The sequence below is a fragment of the Podarcis bocagei genome (genome assembly GCF_964188305.1).
Source record: "Podarcis bocagei genome assembly, chromosome: 10".
Classification (NCBI taxonomy): domain Eukaryota; kingdom Metazoa; phylum Chordata; class Lepidosauria; order Squamata; family Lacertidae; genus Podarcis; species Podarcis bocagei.
The window spans coordinates 20,728,929-20,746,757 of NC_138135.1; the positions used below are offsets into that span (position 1 = coordinate 20,728,929).

Genomic DNA, 17,829 nt, shown 5'->3' on the forward strand with positions numbered 1-17,829 from the left:
CATGATGGAGGAAAAGTGGAATATAAATGTAATAAACACACACACGCACACACACAACATCTCAATGTGACACTCCATGCATCTGATGAGGTAGATTCTAGTCCTTGAAAGCTTATGCCATAATAAATCTGCTAGCTATTAAGAGGCTACAGGACTCTCTCTGTTGCTTTTGCTACAACAGATTAACACAGCTAGTACTCTGGAAGTTTTTTATTTTGTTTAAGTCCTCATAGCCCCCTAAGGTTGCTTATGAGTAACAAAATCTTATGCATAACCTTATAAGTAACAAAAGCAACAACTATTTATGGTATTTAAGGTTAACTTACAAAAACTCATCATTTATGAATGAGATATTAATATTTTACATCCATTGTTGGGTTTCATCTGGCACCAACAACATATCCAAACCATTGGGAACCAATGTATGAAACATCTCATATTTGACTTAAGTTGACAAGTCCGGGGAGAAACCATTGAGAAACAAAAGCTCAAAAGGCTTTTATTAAAAAATCAATCTGAAAATATAAATGATCAGCTGCAGAGGCTCAGAAGCTCAGCAGGCATGCCAGGTATCTGCAGGCATCTGACCCCCTCCCAGGGTGACCCAATTAGCCAAACTGTTATTTTTCAGGAAGCTGCTGTTTTCCTCCGGTTCTTTAGATGAACAAATGTCCTACTTTGTGACGGTGGCTTTCCTTTGGAAAGCAACATACTCTGTCCATTAGGAAAGCAGGAAATGTTCAGCAGCAGGCATCTGTGCAGTGGAGGAGGGTACACTGTTGAAAACATTTGGGCAATGTTGTTTTCATCCATTTACAGAACTGGTTACTGTTTTATATAATCCACACGATCAATTTGGTCTTATTTAGACAATGCTCTCCTAGTGCCCTCAGAGATGTACTCAGAGAGCATGTCTTATAAAATGGAATGTCCATTGATTACACCAGCAGCTCCTTAGCAACAATTTCCACAATCGCAGGCGCATATTTTTCTACTGCATGAAGCTGTAGCCATGGAATACATCCTTGCTGTATCTGACCAAAGGCCCAACTATCCTAGTATTCTATTACAAAAGTGGCCCATTGGATGTCCTTAGGGTAGACATAGGGAAGCTTTCCCCTGTCAAGAACCAAATTCCCTTGGTTCAGGGCCAAAACATACACACCATTCATTCACAACTACTTTTTTCTCATATATGTGGGATATACCAAGCCTCATATAATCACATGCTTAACTCTAATTAATGCATGAAGGAGTTAAGGCCATAGAGTAAGCTGTCCTGCCAGGCTTTGCCTCCACTCTACCTGGGGAGGAAGGCCATTTGGCCTGGGGTCTCAAGCTCAAAGGGGCCCTCACATTTAGATACTAATTGGATCCGGGGCTAATTTAACTTGGAGTTTACTGCTTCAGCCCTGGTACCTATGGAATAATATTGAAAAAGGGCAGGTGTGAATGTGTTCAGTGTGTTTTTCTAACACCAATGAGTAACATAACAAGCCCCACCACAGAGTTTCCACAAAGGGCTTCACTCAAGCAGGTTTGAACCTGTCCTGTCGTTGCATCTCTCTGGGTTGCATCTCATCTGAGTTTTGCCTTACCCTGTATCCCCTTTAGGTGAGTCATTTATGACTGTCTGTGTGGTACTCTTCCAGTTATCTGCAAATCATCTGCTTGTGCCAAGAGCTCAGTATTGGCAGTGAGGGAGCTGCTCTGCTCCCCACAAAACCATGACCTAGAATCAGGTTGTCTTGACAGTATTAACAAACACAGTGATTAGTAAACTACCTTGTAGAATAGATTCTTCCATGTCCCTTTAGCCTCAAATACACTCAGTGATGAAAACAGATGACACGCTATTTTGGAAGTCCCATAACCAAGGAAAGTCAGACATAATTTAATGGACTGTCCAGTGCCATACATATAACATTATGGAGACTGTCTATATGTTCTGAAAAGGAGGAATGGTTGGTCTGAACATATTGCAGTTGCTGATGTCTTCAGTTTCAAAATATTTGTGCATTGGTGGCGAGAGGAAAGGAGGGCTTCTGTACATGCAAATGACCTCTGGCAAGAGTGATCACTTCTTCCACTGGTAGCCTGATGAGCCGGCAGAAGGAAGAAGGCAAAAAAAGAGAGAGAAAAGTAGAAACTTGTAGAAAGTTGGAGGGGGGAAGAGGAGATAGCAAAAAGAGGGTTGCAGAGAGAAAGAGAGAGAAAATGACCCACCACCACAAACAAATTACCCCTGAGGAAATGCAGCCCATAATAGAAAAAAGGTTACTCACTCCATCTCTAAATAATAGTACATTACATTGCCCTGCTTCTCTCTCCAAAAATAAAAGTTATATGCAGTGGTACCTTGGTTTACGAACTTAATCCGTTCTGGAAGTCCATTCTTAAACTGAAACCGTTCTTAAACCAAGGCGCGCTTTCCCTAATGAGGCCTCCCGCCACCGGTGCCCTTTCACCGTTCGGCTTCTGTTCTTAGACTGAGGCAATTTTTGCAAACCGGAACACTACTTCTGGTTTTGCGGAGTTTGTAAACCAAATAGTTTGCAAACAGGGCTATTCTTAAACCAAGGTACCACTGTACTCATTTTGCCCCATGGTACACAGCTAGACTCTCCATAAGTTGCCAGATGCCAAACCCACCTACAGTGGTACCTCGGGTTACATACGCTTCAGGTTACATACGCTTCAGATTACACACTCCACTAACCCAGAAATAGTGCTTCAGGTTAAGAACTTTGCTTCAGGATAAGAACAGAAATCGGGCTCCAGCGGCGTGGCGGCAGCAGGAGGCCCCATTAGCTAAAGTGGTGCTTCAGGTTAAGAACAGTTTCAGGTTAAGAACGTACCTCCGGAACAAATTAAGTACTTAACCTGAGGTACCACTGTATAGTTTTATGCAGACACTTCCTCTAAGGGCTCATCCACGCTCCCACTTGACCCAGGCCCAAGCAGAACTTGCCTGAGGCCCAGGCCAGGAGTCTTGTTGTAATAAAGTTATAAACTCAAACTAAAACGCAGCTGGTCTTTCACTACCCACCCCTCAAGCTGGCTTAGCCCTCTGAGGCCCAGAGCAAATGTACCTGGCTACCCCCCGCCCTGTGCATAGGCCTGCCCATGCCTAGAAAGCACATGCTCTCAATATCGGTTTTTTTGCTTGTTGGGGGGATATAAGCGTTGATAATTAGTAAACTGCAGTTTACCCAGGATATGAGTAGGGCCATTGCTAGGTGCTCTAGGGGGGACAGTTCCTTACAGGTGGCATTTAGGCAGAGTGAAATTAGGATGCATAACCCCCCCCTTGAGCCTCGCTGGTCCTCTGCCTGCAACTGCTCTCACTGCATATATATAGTATCCTTCCAGTGATGGATTTTCAGCCGCCCACGTCTCCTGGAGAGCGATGATATTAAAGTTTTGACGGTAGAAGGGAATGTCTGTAGAATGGGAGAGGCATCTGGACCAGCCGGCAACATTCCAGGAGATGATGTTTAGGGCAGTAGTTGATTCTTGGGTTTTTAGATTCCAGGCACTCATAGCTGTTTTCTGCTGCTGATTCCTCGGGTCCTTTGGGTTTGGCTTGATTGAGCCGCGATGCGGAGGAATGGGGGAGCCTTTTGAGGGAAAGACTAATTTGGGGGTATTAATTTGTCTATCCAGACAGTCACCCACTAAGACCTTATTTCATTCTAGAAAGCACATCTCTGAGCAGTTTTCCATTTGCCCTTCCGCTTCCCCCTTTACTGCTTGAATCGGAGCAAACGTCAATGCACACAAATAAACTAGTTAGGTAAATATTACTATTCTGCAAAACCTCAGTATTAATTAAAAAACCAAACAAACTGGAAATGAATACCATCCCCTGCTAAAAATAACAAGCCTCCACTTTACCAACTGGTAGTATCTGCTCTTGCACACTTTCTGGGATGTTATATTAAAGGTACACCCACTAAGGTACAGAAATAGTTGTGCACATGCCCAGAACAGTAAAGTGAGTAGAGAGCGGGGGAAGAATGACACAAAACCACAGTACAGATACATTCTGCCAAGCTCCACCCGCTGATGTTAACAGTAATAAGTGGAATAGCGATTGATATCTATCAATGAAAAAATGGGAATGTGTGGAAGTCCTATACAGAAAAATTGGACCTTTATGACATGTTTGCAGTATAAGGCCCCCATGTCAAAGCACCCAGGCGGCTGCAAAATTGTCTATTTCTGGAAGCACCTTGATGAGGAATCCCTCCAATAAATTAGCGATATTGATCATAGTATCATTCAACAGAAAAGAAATTTCTCAATCCAGATATAATGGCAAATCTGTTTGCCTGAGAATCTTTATACAGTATTATCCTAGTAATAGCTGGTTTCCCCAAAATAGCAAATTAGAAGGAAGATAAATCAATATGGATGTTCTTTTGTGGGTATTGATTTTCTCGCCCATAGTCAGCCAGGTGGCTATCATACCTAATAGTCATATAAAGAGTGGGGCAATCTCCAAATATTTGGATTATATAATTATTCATAAGAATGGGTGTTATCTAGAGGCCTTTTTGCCTGAAAGTTAAAGTGGGAATCTGGTGTAGCTGATACTGATCCTGTATACTATAAGCTATGTATCATATATAGAATGAGCTGATTTTGCTTTATGGCTGAAAGTGTTTTTTATGCTATGAAATAGAAAAAGTTGGCATTTATCTAAACAGTTTATGTTCCTCTCCATATTGCAGACAGGTCCTGGCTGTCTTAGAACAGACATGAGATTGATAAAAGTATGAAGCTGGCAAATTCCAAATGCTTCTTCCTTCAAACAGCAAAATGGATGTGCTAAATGAAGGTCAGGCTCCAGAAGAAAAGTCATTTCATTCATTTTAAATGGCCATAATATGGGAATACATTTAACAAAATGCTGAAGTATATTAGGCTACAGGAAAGTATTATTTCTTGTCCATTTTAGTTTCTAGGACAATGCAGTTTTCTGTTATTATTTTTCTTTACACTAGAGCAGGTTGAAAGTAGGCTTGTCAATTTATGATTCTTTTCCTTCTTCTTGATTGGATTAATCATCTGGCTTTAACACACCCTCCAATATTTCATAGATGAACATAAGGACACATATTCATAATACCTATTTTTACTGCAAGAATCCCAGCCTGAACCCCACTGCCTGCCTCCAACACAGCAAGTTTATTCATTTTAAAGCGAGCAGTATTCATGGTTTGCCTCTGCTTTTTACCCTCATAACAACCCTGTGAGGAAGGCTGGGCTGACTCTAGCCCAAGGTCACCCAGAGTTCTTTGTGGCCTGAGTGGAAATTTGAACCTGGGTTTTCCCAGTCCCAGTCCAGTACTCTAACCACTACACCACATTGGTTCTTTCTCAGCCTAATCTACCACACAGAACTGTTGGGAAGATAAAATGGAGGATCAGGGAGAAGAACTATTTATGCTTTCTCAAACGTATTGAAATAAAAATATACTCTTCACTACTGCATGATAATATGCCCCCAGTTTCTTTAAAGAAATGGAATAGTCACAGATGGGAGGGTGTTGTGCTAAGTGGTCATGATTAAAACAAGAAGAGTGAGGCTGTCACACTAAGGTGAACTGTACTGGTAAATTATTTCCTCCTCCATAACAATACTTATACTTACCATTTACTACTTAAGGAGCTGCCAAAATATTATTGAGCCTCATTATAATATTGGTTGTGCAACACCATTATACAGGGTCAAATCAGGAGGTACGATTAAAGGGCAGCCATTGTTTAGTTGATTATTATGCTTTTACCATTATTTGCCCCAGACTGGACAGAAGGTCAATCTAGCAGCTTGGAAGTTCTTGGTGATGGGCTGTTCAGAGCAGGAAAATTTGCCTTATACCATGTGTGAGGATTGGCTTGTAAGTACTGCAATAACTTAAGGTGGACCAGAAACTCCAGTACATTTTACAAGCTGCACTTCAAACACTATTTGAATATAGCTACCATTGAAATTGGATGCAGTAACTGTGCACCATCTGTCAATATACCAAGTCAAATTTTTGCAGTCTGTCATCTTTTTCTACCAAGCAGGGTTTTACATCCAATAGCAGGGCTGCATTGAATAAATACAAAATGCTGGTAATAAAGTTGTTCACTACCTGTTTATGTTTGTGCAATGATTCAATTTACTTTTCTTCTTTTCCTCTTCCTCTTTTCCTAGGATCCAGCATTTACTCTCCAGATGTGTAAAGGCCAATGTATTGAACTAATTCCAGTTTGATTCAAAGACGAAAGCAATTTCCAGAAGAAGGTCATGATCACTGCTTTTTTTCTGGGGGTATGCAGGGGTACGCATACCCCTAAACATTTTTTGAATCTAAGTATGGCCTCATTGAGGGACAGTATTTCAATATGAGTAGGAAAATGAGAGTACCCCTAAACATTTTTTAAGAAAAAAAAGCACTGGTCGTGATAAAGACCATGGGCATTTTACATATTAACATCTACACGTTCATGTTTTTTTCTGTCATGGATATTCATTGCCATTCTGCTGCTTACCATTCACATCAGTTGGTGAAGCTTGGTGGAAAGCAACTGTGCTGTGTTTCCATGTCTCCTTTCAGTCAGTTCCTCCACACACACACCTTTTCTGTTCTGGGCATGCATGCAAGTACTTTTGTACCTGTGTTTATGCACCTTTAAAAACAGCAACAATTTTTCTAGGAAACGTGCAAGAGCAAATGTTACCAGCCTCAGTTGTCATGCTCCACAAAAATGGGAGGCTTGTGGGTTTTTTTGTGGAGAGCAGTATCAATTTCTATTGGTTTTTCTTTTAAAATTTTAATATTGAGGTCTTATGGAAGAGTGATATTTAGCTGACATGTACAATAATGATAAAGAGGCCTTGGGCACGATCATCTTCATGAGCATCATCTCAATGCATGTACTGCGGTTACAGTCTCTGAGGTAATCCCTTTCATGTGCTGAGACAATTCCTCCAAACTGGATTGTTGAAATTTGGGTGTACCTTCAGCATGCAAACTGATGAAAAAATGCACACTCCTATGGTTTGGCCTGAAAACCGAATGGTATATAACCTTGATAGATAGATAAATAAATAAATAATACATAATACTTTATGTGTGCTACGTTTAGCGTTCTTTTAAGATAGCTTTGAATTCCTGTTTTACTAGAAACATTTCCATGGCAACCAAGTTCATCATTGTACTGTGTCACAGTATTGTGGGAACCAGTATTAACTTATCCATTTACAACTACAAAAATCCCAATAAAGCCAACTCTGCATTGACTTGAATAAGTTACCAGAGCATGGAATACCATGGCCAAGTCATCTCTGTCCCAAATGGTCCAGAGCTGGAAACAGGCATTCCTTGCCAGCAAGACTTTTCAGGATTCAGTTTCAATTTATTAGTCCACATCCAGCCCATTACTCTTTCAGACACCTGTGTAGCACCTCAGTTGCCTCTTCTGATTCGGGTGGAATAGAGAGACAGAGCAGGGTGTCATTTGCATATTGGTGATGCTACACTCTAAAAGTCCTGGTGACAGCTCCCGGTGGATTCATATAGAGGTGGATTCATATAGAGTTAAAACTCCATGCTTTGCAGATAATTCACACATTTGGCTGATAGTCATCAGGTGATTTAGGAGCTAGCTATTTGAATTTATGAGTGAATGATCCCATAGTGATTACACAATGATTACATGTTGTATGAACCCAGATTCTAGTTCTCTGTGCACTGGACAGACCTGGCTCCCACTTAAGTGGTTTAGTTTTAAACAGCAGGAAACATTCCACCCCCCACCCCCCGAGTTTTTGTGTGATATGATCATGTAGATAACAAAACCAGCTCTCACTCTGATCTATGGTGAGAACTGCAAAGGACAAAGCATTCATAACTAGGTGTTTATATGCTGCATGTTATGAGTGAGAGGTTGCTGCGAAGAGTTTTGCACCTGCAAAGAGTTTGGGCAAAGCTAAAAGGCTCTATTCATTGTTCAGTGGTGGACCAAATAGCAGCCAGATTAGGCCCACTGGGCCTCTAGTTGTTACCAGTAATAAGGAAAAAGACTGCTGTAGTGATCCCAAATATCAGCAATTCAATTTAAAATTAACTGAAATTTTAGCAAGAATTTGTAGGGGCCAATGAGACCTGCCAAGCTGTTGTCCCCACTTACGTTGTCTAAAAGCTGCATAGGTTTTCTTGAAGTTCAGAGAGTACTAGGTTCTCTACAATTTCAGTTTGTTCTTGTTTTTTTGAAAGATTAAATTGCAGTGATAATGAAACTAATAGAATTGGGAACTTGCCAGAGAGTAGCCAAAAGAAATATGAGAAGCTTTATGCCCTTTGGGTGGAAGTTTCTTCTTAGGAGATCCTTGTTCCTTGCTATAGCTGTCAGGCAGGATAATGTGGCTGTAAATTTCATTTGACAGCAAACATATCACAGCAACAGCCTCACTTGAAAATGACAAAAAATCAGACAGTGGAGAAGGAGAAGTGACTGCCAAACATTCAAAGCACACCAGGGAAAACAAATTCACACAAATAGGTTAAGCCTAGACTTTTCTGTCAGCTGCCCACTGATATTTGGGGGCTGTTAATATCCTCAACTCCCTCCCTGCCAATTTAGATACAGTGACTGAACTGGAGGCCCCTCGACTGACTTCAGGTCCAGTGTTGGACCATTTCGATCGGATACTCCCTACTGATGTGGATAGATTCCTCCAAGTTGGTAGGCCCACCACCTGCCTCCTTGATCCGTGCCCGTCTTGGCTGATTAGGGAGTGTCCAGATGTTGCGCGGACCCCCCTGGTTGAAATTATCAATTTGTCCCTTGACACGGGGACATTCCCAGGGGAACTGAAGGAAGCAGTGGTGCGTCCACTCTTAAAGAAAACTTCATTAGATCCCTTAGACCTATCCAATTACCGCCCAGTTTCAAATCTTCCATACCTGGGTAAGGTAATTGAGAGAGCGGTTGCTGAACAGCTTGGTAGGTTTCTGGAGGAAACATCAGCATTAGATCCATTTCAGTCCGGTTTCCGTCCTGGTTTTGGGACGGAGACGGCTCTGGTTGCCCTAACAGATGATATCCGTAGACAACTGGATCGAGGCGGGTCAGGACTGCTGATCCTTTTAGATTTGTCAGCAGCCTTTGACATGGTCGATCATGATCTTCTGGACCATCGCCTTGCAGACGTGGGGATACAGGGCATAGCCCGTAACTGGTTGTGCTCTTTTATCTCTGGTCGGGGACAGAGGGTGGCACTAGGGAAGGAAATGTCATCACGCCACTCCTTAGTGTGTGGAGTGCCGCAGGGCGCAATTCTCTCCCCAATGCTTTTTAACATCTTTATGCGCCCTCTTGCCCAGATTATCCGGAGCTTTGGGCTGGGCTGTCATCAATATGCTGATGACACTCAGCTCTATCTACTGATGGATGGCCACACCAACTCAGCCCCTTACACACTGACCAGATGCTTGGAAGCTGTGGCTGGATGGTTTCGTGGGAGCCGATTGAAACTAAATCCTTCGAAGACAGAGGTCCTATGGCTAGGTCGGGATAGCATGGGGATGAGGGACCAACTCCCTTCTCTTGCGGGGGCCCAATTAATGCCATTGCCTTCCGTTAAGAGTTTGGGTGTAATCCTTGACGCCTCCCTTTCCATGGAGGCGCAAGTCACAGCAACAGCCAAGGCGACATTTTTCCACCTTCGCCGCATCAAGCAGTTGGTCCCTTACCTTTCCCGCCCCGACCTGGCCACAGTGATCCATGCGACAGTCATTTCCAGGCTTGACTACTGTAACTCGCTCTATGCGGGGCTGCCCTTGAAGCTGTCCCAGAAACTCCAGCGGGTACAGAATGCTGCAGCGAGGCTCCTCACAGGGTCTCTGCCATGGGAGCATATTCATCCAGTGCTTTTCAAGCTGCACTGGCTCCCGGTGGAGTACAGGGTCAGATTTAAGGTGCTGCTTTTGACCTTTAAAGCCCTTCACGGCCTAGGACCCTCGTACCTACGGGACCGCCTCGCCTGGTATGCCCCACGGAGAGCCTCAAGGTCCATAAATAACAACACCCTAGTGGTCCCAGGCCCTAAGGAAGTTAGATTGGCTTCAACCAGAGCCAGGGCCTTTTCAGCACTGGCCCCAACTTGGTGGAACGCTCTGTCTCATGAGACCAGGGCCCTGCAGGATCTGATCTCTTTCCGCAGGGCCTGTAAGACAGAGTTGTTCCGCCTGGCCTTTGGATTGGAGCCAATTTGATTCCCTCCGCCCCCTTTTTCTTTTTTCTTTTCCTTCTCCTGCAATGAGGCTCCATTTTAATATTTTAATGTTCCATTATTTTAATGTTGTATTTTATTTTTGTTTTTAAGTTGTAATCACTCATCTTGTTTTTATTATTGCTTGTAAGCCGCTCTGAGCCCGACCTTGGCTGGGGAGGGCGGGGTATAAATAAAAAATTATTATTATTATTATTATTATTAATCCAAAAAATATTTTTGCAAGTACTCAATTCTCTCACTGTCTGTTCACTGAATCTAATTCACTCACCCCCCTACCCAGGAGTAGCTGGGTAGTGTAAACCTTACCCACATAGAAAATCATGAAGTGGTAGAAACTTCTGCAGAAGTTTCTGAATATGGGTAGTCATTACAAAATTGAATACTCTCTCTCTCTCTCTCTCTCTCTCTCTCTCTCTCTCTCTCTCTCTGTGTGTGTGTGTACGTGCACATGTGAGCAATATAAACATATATAGCCATCCATTTGGAGAAAATGTCATGTATGGAGCAGCCTTCAAATCTAAATGAGATCGTGTTCAATTTTGAACCAGAACTTTCTGGAATGCATCAGTCCAGTCTTCAGGTTTGGATTATATTTATTGAAGATCATATTTTATAATATAATAAGTTGATCCATATGTTATAAAGTTGAGCATCAGTTAAACCTTCCCTGATGTGCTGGTTTATTACATAAGGATTTAAAAAAAAAATGTGGGAAAGCATTCAAAAATAAAAGGTCAACCCCAGAGTTGATCACAACTGGACCTAATGGTCAGGGGTCCCTTTACCTTTACTGTCTAAAATAGTTTTGAACTGTACCACCTCCATCTTTATAATGTAAATATGTTTCTGAATAGTGCTCAGTACCACTTCGCACACTGTACAAAAGTAAACATGTATTTGCCATGGTGTTACAAGGCTGAGCCATAAAAAAGAAGCCAAAGGTGAGCCAGAGTCAGGGCTGAGGGGCACACAGAAACATACCAGAGCCAGGAATACCAATATTGGACAATCTAAACAAGAATACTTGTATAGCCCTTGCTGTTGCCCAGGATGGACCAGTAGCCAGGTTGGATGAATGAGGTCTGTCCAGAATATTATTTCTCAAATTTCAAAATGCAGTTCTCATAGTTCACCATGTCAGTTCCCATTTCCCAGTTCTGTAGCTCCTGTCATTTTTGTACAGGTAGTGAGGTTCTACAGTGTGTGCATGAATGTTGTAGGTGTACATGTAAAATATTTATGTCTACAGGTTAAAAGAAAACACAAGAAAGTAGTTTGTGAAGTAAATCTCAGGGTGTTCCAGAACTCTTTCCTCTCTCCTTCAAAATTCAAGTGGCCCACAATTAAAACTCAAAAGGAGTTTACAGCAGATCACCCAGTTTTTATGGATTATTTTCATTACCTTATTGAGAGGATGCCTGCTGTTGCCTTATATTGTGGTTGTGTGTGGAGGTTTCGGTTGTTGGTTTGTGTGTGTTTGTGGTTATTGTTTTGTTAAGATAGATCAGGTGTGGTCCAATCTTTTTTGCCTGGTCCCTTAACAAGGTAGTAACTTAAAACTCTTCGTCTGTGAAAAAATCTCAGGATTTTCAACATGCCATATCAGTATTCACAGCAAATACATAATTATGAATCACAGTTCCAACACTCATCGAGATGTAACAAAGTGTCCATTGTCAACTTGAAAAGGAAGTCAGGCTAAAAAAAGATAGCCTATTGATATTTTTAGTAAGGCTGCCAATTGATTAAAGATTGTTTTAGTTGATTTACTGTCTGCTTTGACTGATTAATGAATCAGTTAAAGTATCTGTAGGATGGGAGTTTTCACATGCTGTCACAACACAAGCCTTCCTAAATCAAGAGAGCAGGGACAATGATGGTAGCTGGTGTCTCCTCAATGAAGACTTGCTGCACTAGCACATAGGTGCTTTGAATGGATAATTTATCAACTCCTGCAGCAGGACAACATTTGAAACCAAAGGTTACATTGTGAGACAAGTCTGGGTTGCATTGCTGGGAAATACACAAGTGTTTGGAGCTGAGATGCAAGGTCAAACAAAAGGCAGTTTGTCTAGCTGCTGTTGTCTTCTGATGATGTGGACTTCCCAGAAGCATCTAGTATTATCCGCTAGTGGAAACAGGATGCTAGAATAGATGGGTTCTTAGTCTTTTTATGTTATGGTTTAGTCTACACTGAGGGTCTCAGTCCAATAGATGGAAGGATTGGGGCTACATTGAAAGCATCTGAGTTTCCAAAGGAGAGGTCATACACAATCCAAGTTTCTGTTTTAAAAAATGGTTGCTTGCTTTACCTGTTTCCATAACTGTTAGTTCATCTAGGAATTGACTTGTGGCCATAGGACCATTCCAGTTCTGCTGACCAGGAAATAAAAAAGATGATACTCCATCTCACTTTTAAAAAACTGCTCAGACAGAAAGATGTGTAGAGGTAGCAAGCTATTTGCACCTTCCCTAGCAGATTCCTACTCCACTTTTGGAAAGCTTCCCCTACATTTTGAGAGCTGTAGCTCAAGAACCCTGGTGTGATGGCCTGGGAATCCGATTCAGAGGCTGAACCGGAGGAACCCCAGCCTGCACAGGAGTCCCCGCCTCCAGGGCCGGCTGAGCTGGGGCAGGGCTTTGGATCTGAAGCGCCTGCACCTGTGCCGGATCCTCAGGAGCAGGCACCAGGTGAATCCACTCTGGCTCCGGAGGTGATTGAGGACACAGTGTCTACAGGTGCGCCTCTCCTGGCCCTGTCAGGGGAAGGTGAGTCTCCCCCTGGGTCCAGTAACCCTCCAGCCTCTCCTGAGCTGCAGAGGCTCAGGGCAGAGAGGCGGAGGGAACTGGTTTCTCCCAGGAGGAGTGCTCACCTTAAGGTCAGGAGAGGCGGGTCTCCTGGGGGCCGGGACCGCCCCTGGCCTCAGAGAAGATAAAGGCCAGTCAGCCCAGTCCCACGTTGCGGGAACAACGTTGTTGAAGATCTGTTTCAGCCAGCACCCAGACCTGTTCCTCCAGAGTTCCCATTCTTGCCCGGCTCCTTGCTTTGGACCCCGCTCCGCCCTTGGAGGACAGACTACAGACCCTCGACCCAGGACCCTGATCTCGCCTCTCTGTAACCTCCCCCCCCCCCCCGGGACTAGCACACCTGGTGTTTTTACTGAAGGACCACTCTGCCCTGTCTCATCCCTGAAATAGCCGGCTGTCAAGTTCCATTGTCATAGATACTGCTCATCCACACCCCTATTTTGACAACTGGGAAGAGGACAGATAGGGGACAAAATTTGGTTTGAAGGCTGCCAACTCTAAGATGACTCAAAGCAATTATTTTAATATATTTTTCTTACCACAGCTATATCAACCGTGTTGAGGAGAAATATACTTTTCAAGTGAAATGTCACAGTCATGTCCTTACTGCTTGGATATCATATTTAATTTGTCAAGAAACATAATGAATTCAGCATTGGGAGCAGATTGCAACAATTACCTTTTTGCCTGCATATATTCCCTTTGCCATCAGAAACAGCTCTGATGGTATTTCTTTTTCATTTCCTTTTCAGCACACTTGAGTAATGCAGCTTTATTTTTGCAATGGGCATAGTGGCCTTCATATTTACATATTATATCGTTTTTACAAGGGAAGACTAGGAGGGTTTTGGAGGAAATCTTACCACTCAGGAACCCGAGGTCATGCACAGCTGTGGCACAATTAGATTCTGTCTTCAAAATACAGTACATTTTTAAAATGTATTTTGTTACATTTATACCCTGCCTTTTTGCGACCATGGAACCCAAAGTGGCATGTATGTGTGCTTCTCATGAGAACTCCAAACTAGGGACAGACGAGATGCAGACCTGTTTAGCAGCAGCAAAATTGTAGCCTCATTTCCTTGAGACCAGACCTCAAGATTAAGAAAGGTAAGTTTGTGGGAATCCTCTGTAGAAAGAGGTATTTTACACTAATCAGTACTGCCTCTAACAATCTATTATGAACTGGAAAGAGGTTATGCAGACCCATCAAAAAGAATCTTACCCACCATATCAAGCCACATGTAGCTTTTAAAGTGTTTATCAACCATATTTTCTGGCAACAAAAATGAGCCACCATTCATTGCTTGGCATGCCACAAGCTGTTCAGGCTTGCAAGACATTACTGCAAAACTACTGCAATAGTGTATCATTCCTTTGTCCCAGTACGGCCATAATTTTGTCAAATGGTTAAATTAACCTGTAGCAGGCAGTGTGTGGTTAAAAACTGTATGAAAGTTTCATTCTGCTAGGGCCATAAGCATAATACAGAATTCTTTTTATGTCAGAGTGGTTGAATGTATATGCCACTAGAGGGTACTGTTGCATATTTACATAAAAGATAAACTAATATATGCATTTTGTTTGAATTGAAAACAAAACAAAACTGATTTAGCCAGAAACTTATTGATAAAATGTTTAATTCAAGTAATGAGAGAAGAGAGGAAAAGGAAGGGTCTTGAATTCAAAATGGAAACCCAGGATTGAATCATGGTGCCAATTTGTCACATGTCAGCATCAGAGTTGAGACAATACCCACTGAAATAAACTACATGATCGATTGAGCTGTCATCTGACTGTTCTGCCAGTTACTCTGTTTGCTCTTCAGCACACAATGAGCAGGATGAGTGGAAAAGCAGGCAAATAAGAAAAATAAGGAAAGGTACCAATAACAGGGTAGAATGGGTGTGTGTGTGTGTGACAAAATCTCAAAGGTATAAAGAATAAATATTTTATTGATCCAGTACATTGTAAAATATATTTCTTCTTAAGGGACGCATTTTGTTTTGTTACAGAACACACTAGAGAATACAGTAGTCTTGCTGTTAAGAGCCCCGAGGAAGAATATAAATTTTAAACACATTGGGCCCATAACACCTGAAATATTTCATCTGTTTCGCCCCACTTTTTCCCCAAAGCAGGCAAATAAATCCTTTCAAATTCTTAAGCTTAAAAAAATGATATTTCAAATCAATCTAGAGCCATCCCCTTTCCACAACCTTGATGTTGTGGCTAGGCAATTAAAGAAAACTCACCTTTGCTATTGAAGCTGATGCTGCTTAATATTAAAAATAATTGTTTTGTGGAAGAGGTGTGGCCTACACAATACAGTGAGATGGCACTCCTGGAAGGGTGAGTCATTTAAAGGATTTGAATTTACGTAATTGTCAAAACTTTTGACTCAGATCTAAAAATCCTATTAAAAATAAATATGCTATGGCCACACGGCTAATGCAATAAATAAAGAATATTCACTCTAGATTATGGATGTTCTGTATTATTGTTAAAGCCATGTCATAGCAAGAAAGTTTTAAAATATGGCACCAGTATATCTTTCCCCAAAATCTCATTATCCGATACTGAAGGTATCTTAATCTGAAGGGTGTGTGTCGTGTTTCCTGTGGTTTTAGCCACTGTATGAGAGGTAGACTTATGACAAGGGTCCCCCCCCCATAGTAGTAAGCATGTTCCCCTTTGAACTTGTGCATGTTATGCACCTGCTAACATCATGGAAGTCCCTCTTTTAAAAAGGTGGCAACCGGATTCCTCAACATTTTATGAATTTGCCTTGTAATTTTTAAAACTACAGTATTTGAATAAAAATAGTAACAATAGTGACTATGTTTCTCCTTATTTTGCTAAATGATTTAATTTGGCACTGACTGGCAGATAATGTGAGATACAATAACACAATTGTTGGTTTGTGGTTTCATTTCTTGTTTTACACAGAAGTATGAAAACAACTTCCTAGATTGAAAAAACCAAAGAAAAAAAAACGTTGTTGAGTTTGGGTTTTATTTTAGCTTTTTACAGGCAGCATCTTTGCTCTTCGCGTTTTCCCTTTATTTTTTAACGTGGGTCTCGTAAGGGACAAACCACAGGCCGAGGGTCTTTGAGATGACCTGTTGCCAGTGGCAACAATCTAGCGCTCTCCGGACTCGGTGCTCGATCACCAGGACTGGGTTTTCCCCGGTCGTGGCGCTGAGGGAACAGGCCGGCGCGTTCCATCTCTCTCTTCTTCTCGGCTCTCGGCTAGTCGTGTCTGTCCCGCGCTCTAAGTGTTGTTTTCACGGAGGCAAGATGGCTGCGGCGGTGGCCGGGGCCGCCTTACTGGGCAAGGGGCTGGACATCAGCCTGGCGGCACTGCAGCGGCACGACCCCTACATCTGCAGCATCGTAGACGTGGCCAGCCAGGTGGCGCTCTACACTTTCGGGCACCGAGCCAATGAGTGGGTGAGGAACCGAGTGTCATCGCGGGGTGGTGGTGGTGGTGAAATGGGGCAGAGATGGAATAAAGCACCTGCCACTTTAAATCAACCAACGTCATCCTCGCGTCGTAAATTCTGTAGTGGAGGGGCGGCGGGGCTGGCGAAATCGTTGTTAAAGCGTCTGCGCAGTTGAAACTTGCTGGGAGACACTTTCCCTGGCTTTTTAACTTGTTCTTCCGCTCATGCGCTTTAAGCGGCTTGATGCGTGACTGCAGCCCGGGCAAACAGGGCGGAAGGGGAGGATGGGCGAGTAAACCATGACATCTAGACATAGCTGCCAACTTTTTTAAAGGGAAATTATCTTATTCCGAATAGGATTCCTCGCAAGAAAAGGGGAAAGTTGACAGCTATGCATCTACAGCAGGTCGATACCGAGCTTGCTTGCATTTATAGGACTAACCTCATAATGAGTTTACCTGGAGAGGACAGTAATATTGGAGGTGCTTGGGGAGAAACTAAGGCTGCAGTCCTGGTGTCCTATATTTACTTGGGATTAATTCACGTTGAAATTAATGTGGCCTACTTCTGAGTACAGTGGTACCTCAGGTTACATACTCTTCCCGTTACATACGCTTCAGGTTACAGACTCTGCTAACCCAGAAATCGTGCTTCAGGTTAAGAACTTTGCTTCAGGATGAGAACAGAAATTGTGCTCTGGCGGCGCAGCAGGAGCAGCAGCGGGAGGCCCCATTAGCTAAAGTGGTGCTTCAGGTTAAGAACAGTTTCAGGTTAAGAACGGACCTCCAGAACAAATTAAGTATTTAACCTAAGGTACCACTGTACTGTATAGGCTTGTGCTTAGCTGGGACTGTACCCCAGTGAACACAGTGGGGCTTACTTATGGGTATACAGTACATTGACAGGATTGCATTGTTTATCTACTTTTAATTAGTGTTTGACCAGATCTAAGAGAAACAGCTACTTGGGCCAGCATGCTCAAAATGCAGTGTGCAATGCTGCTGCTGCTTCTCCCCTGGGGTGGCTGCTTGATTTGGTGCTAGTAGGTACTGGACTGAGACAAGCAGCTCCTTGAAGCAACAGCTCCTTGGGCCACTGTGCCCATCAAAGGGTGTGCAAAGCTGCAGTAGCTGCCTCCTTTGTCTCCTCAAACTGCCTGGCTATGATCGCCCAGTTTAGCACAGCAAAGACTAGACCCAGGTGCAGCTCCCTGGCCAGCATGCCCAACAAAAGCAGCTTGCAGTGGTGCCAGACAGGCCAGTGCAGAGGGCAGGGGGTAGC

At 42.9% G+C, this 17,829-nt stretch overlaps 1 protein-coding gene across 6 annotated transcripts in view; it reads left to right on the forward strand.

Annotated features, from left to right (window-relative positions):
* Window positions 1-16,165: 16,165 nt before the first annotated feature.
* The window catches only part of DCP1B (decapping mRNA 1B), a 38,242-nt gene continuing 36,578 nt past the window's right edge, over window positions 16,166-17,829 (forward strand). For 2 of the 6 annotated variants that reach the window (XM_081210038.1, XM_081210037.1), the window contains exon 1: window positions 16,166-16,555. Coding sequence is in view for 3 of the 6 variants with exons in the window: in XM_081210037.1 (XP_081066163.1) it covers window positions 16,220-16,555 (336 nt within the window). In the remaining 3 variants the exon portion in view is untranslated. Of the gene's footprint in view, window positions 16,556-16,811; window positions 16,955-17,829 lie in introns of those variants that run through there. The other 4 variants (XM_081210039.1, XM_081210042.1, XM_081210041.1 and 1 more) reach the window with 4 other exon arrangements.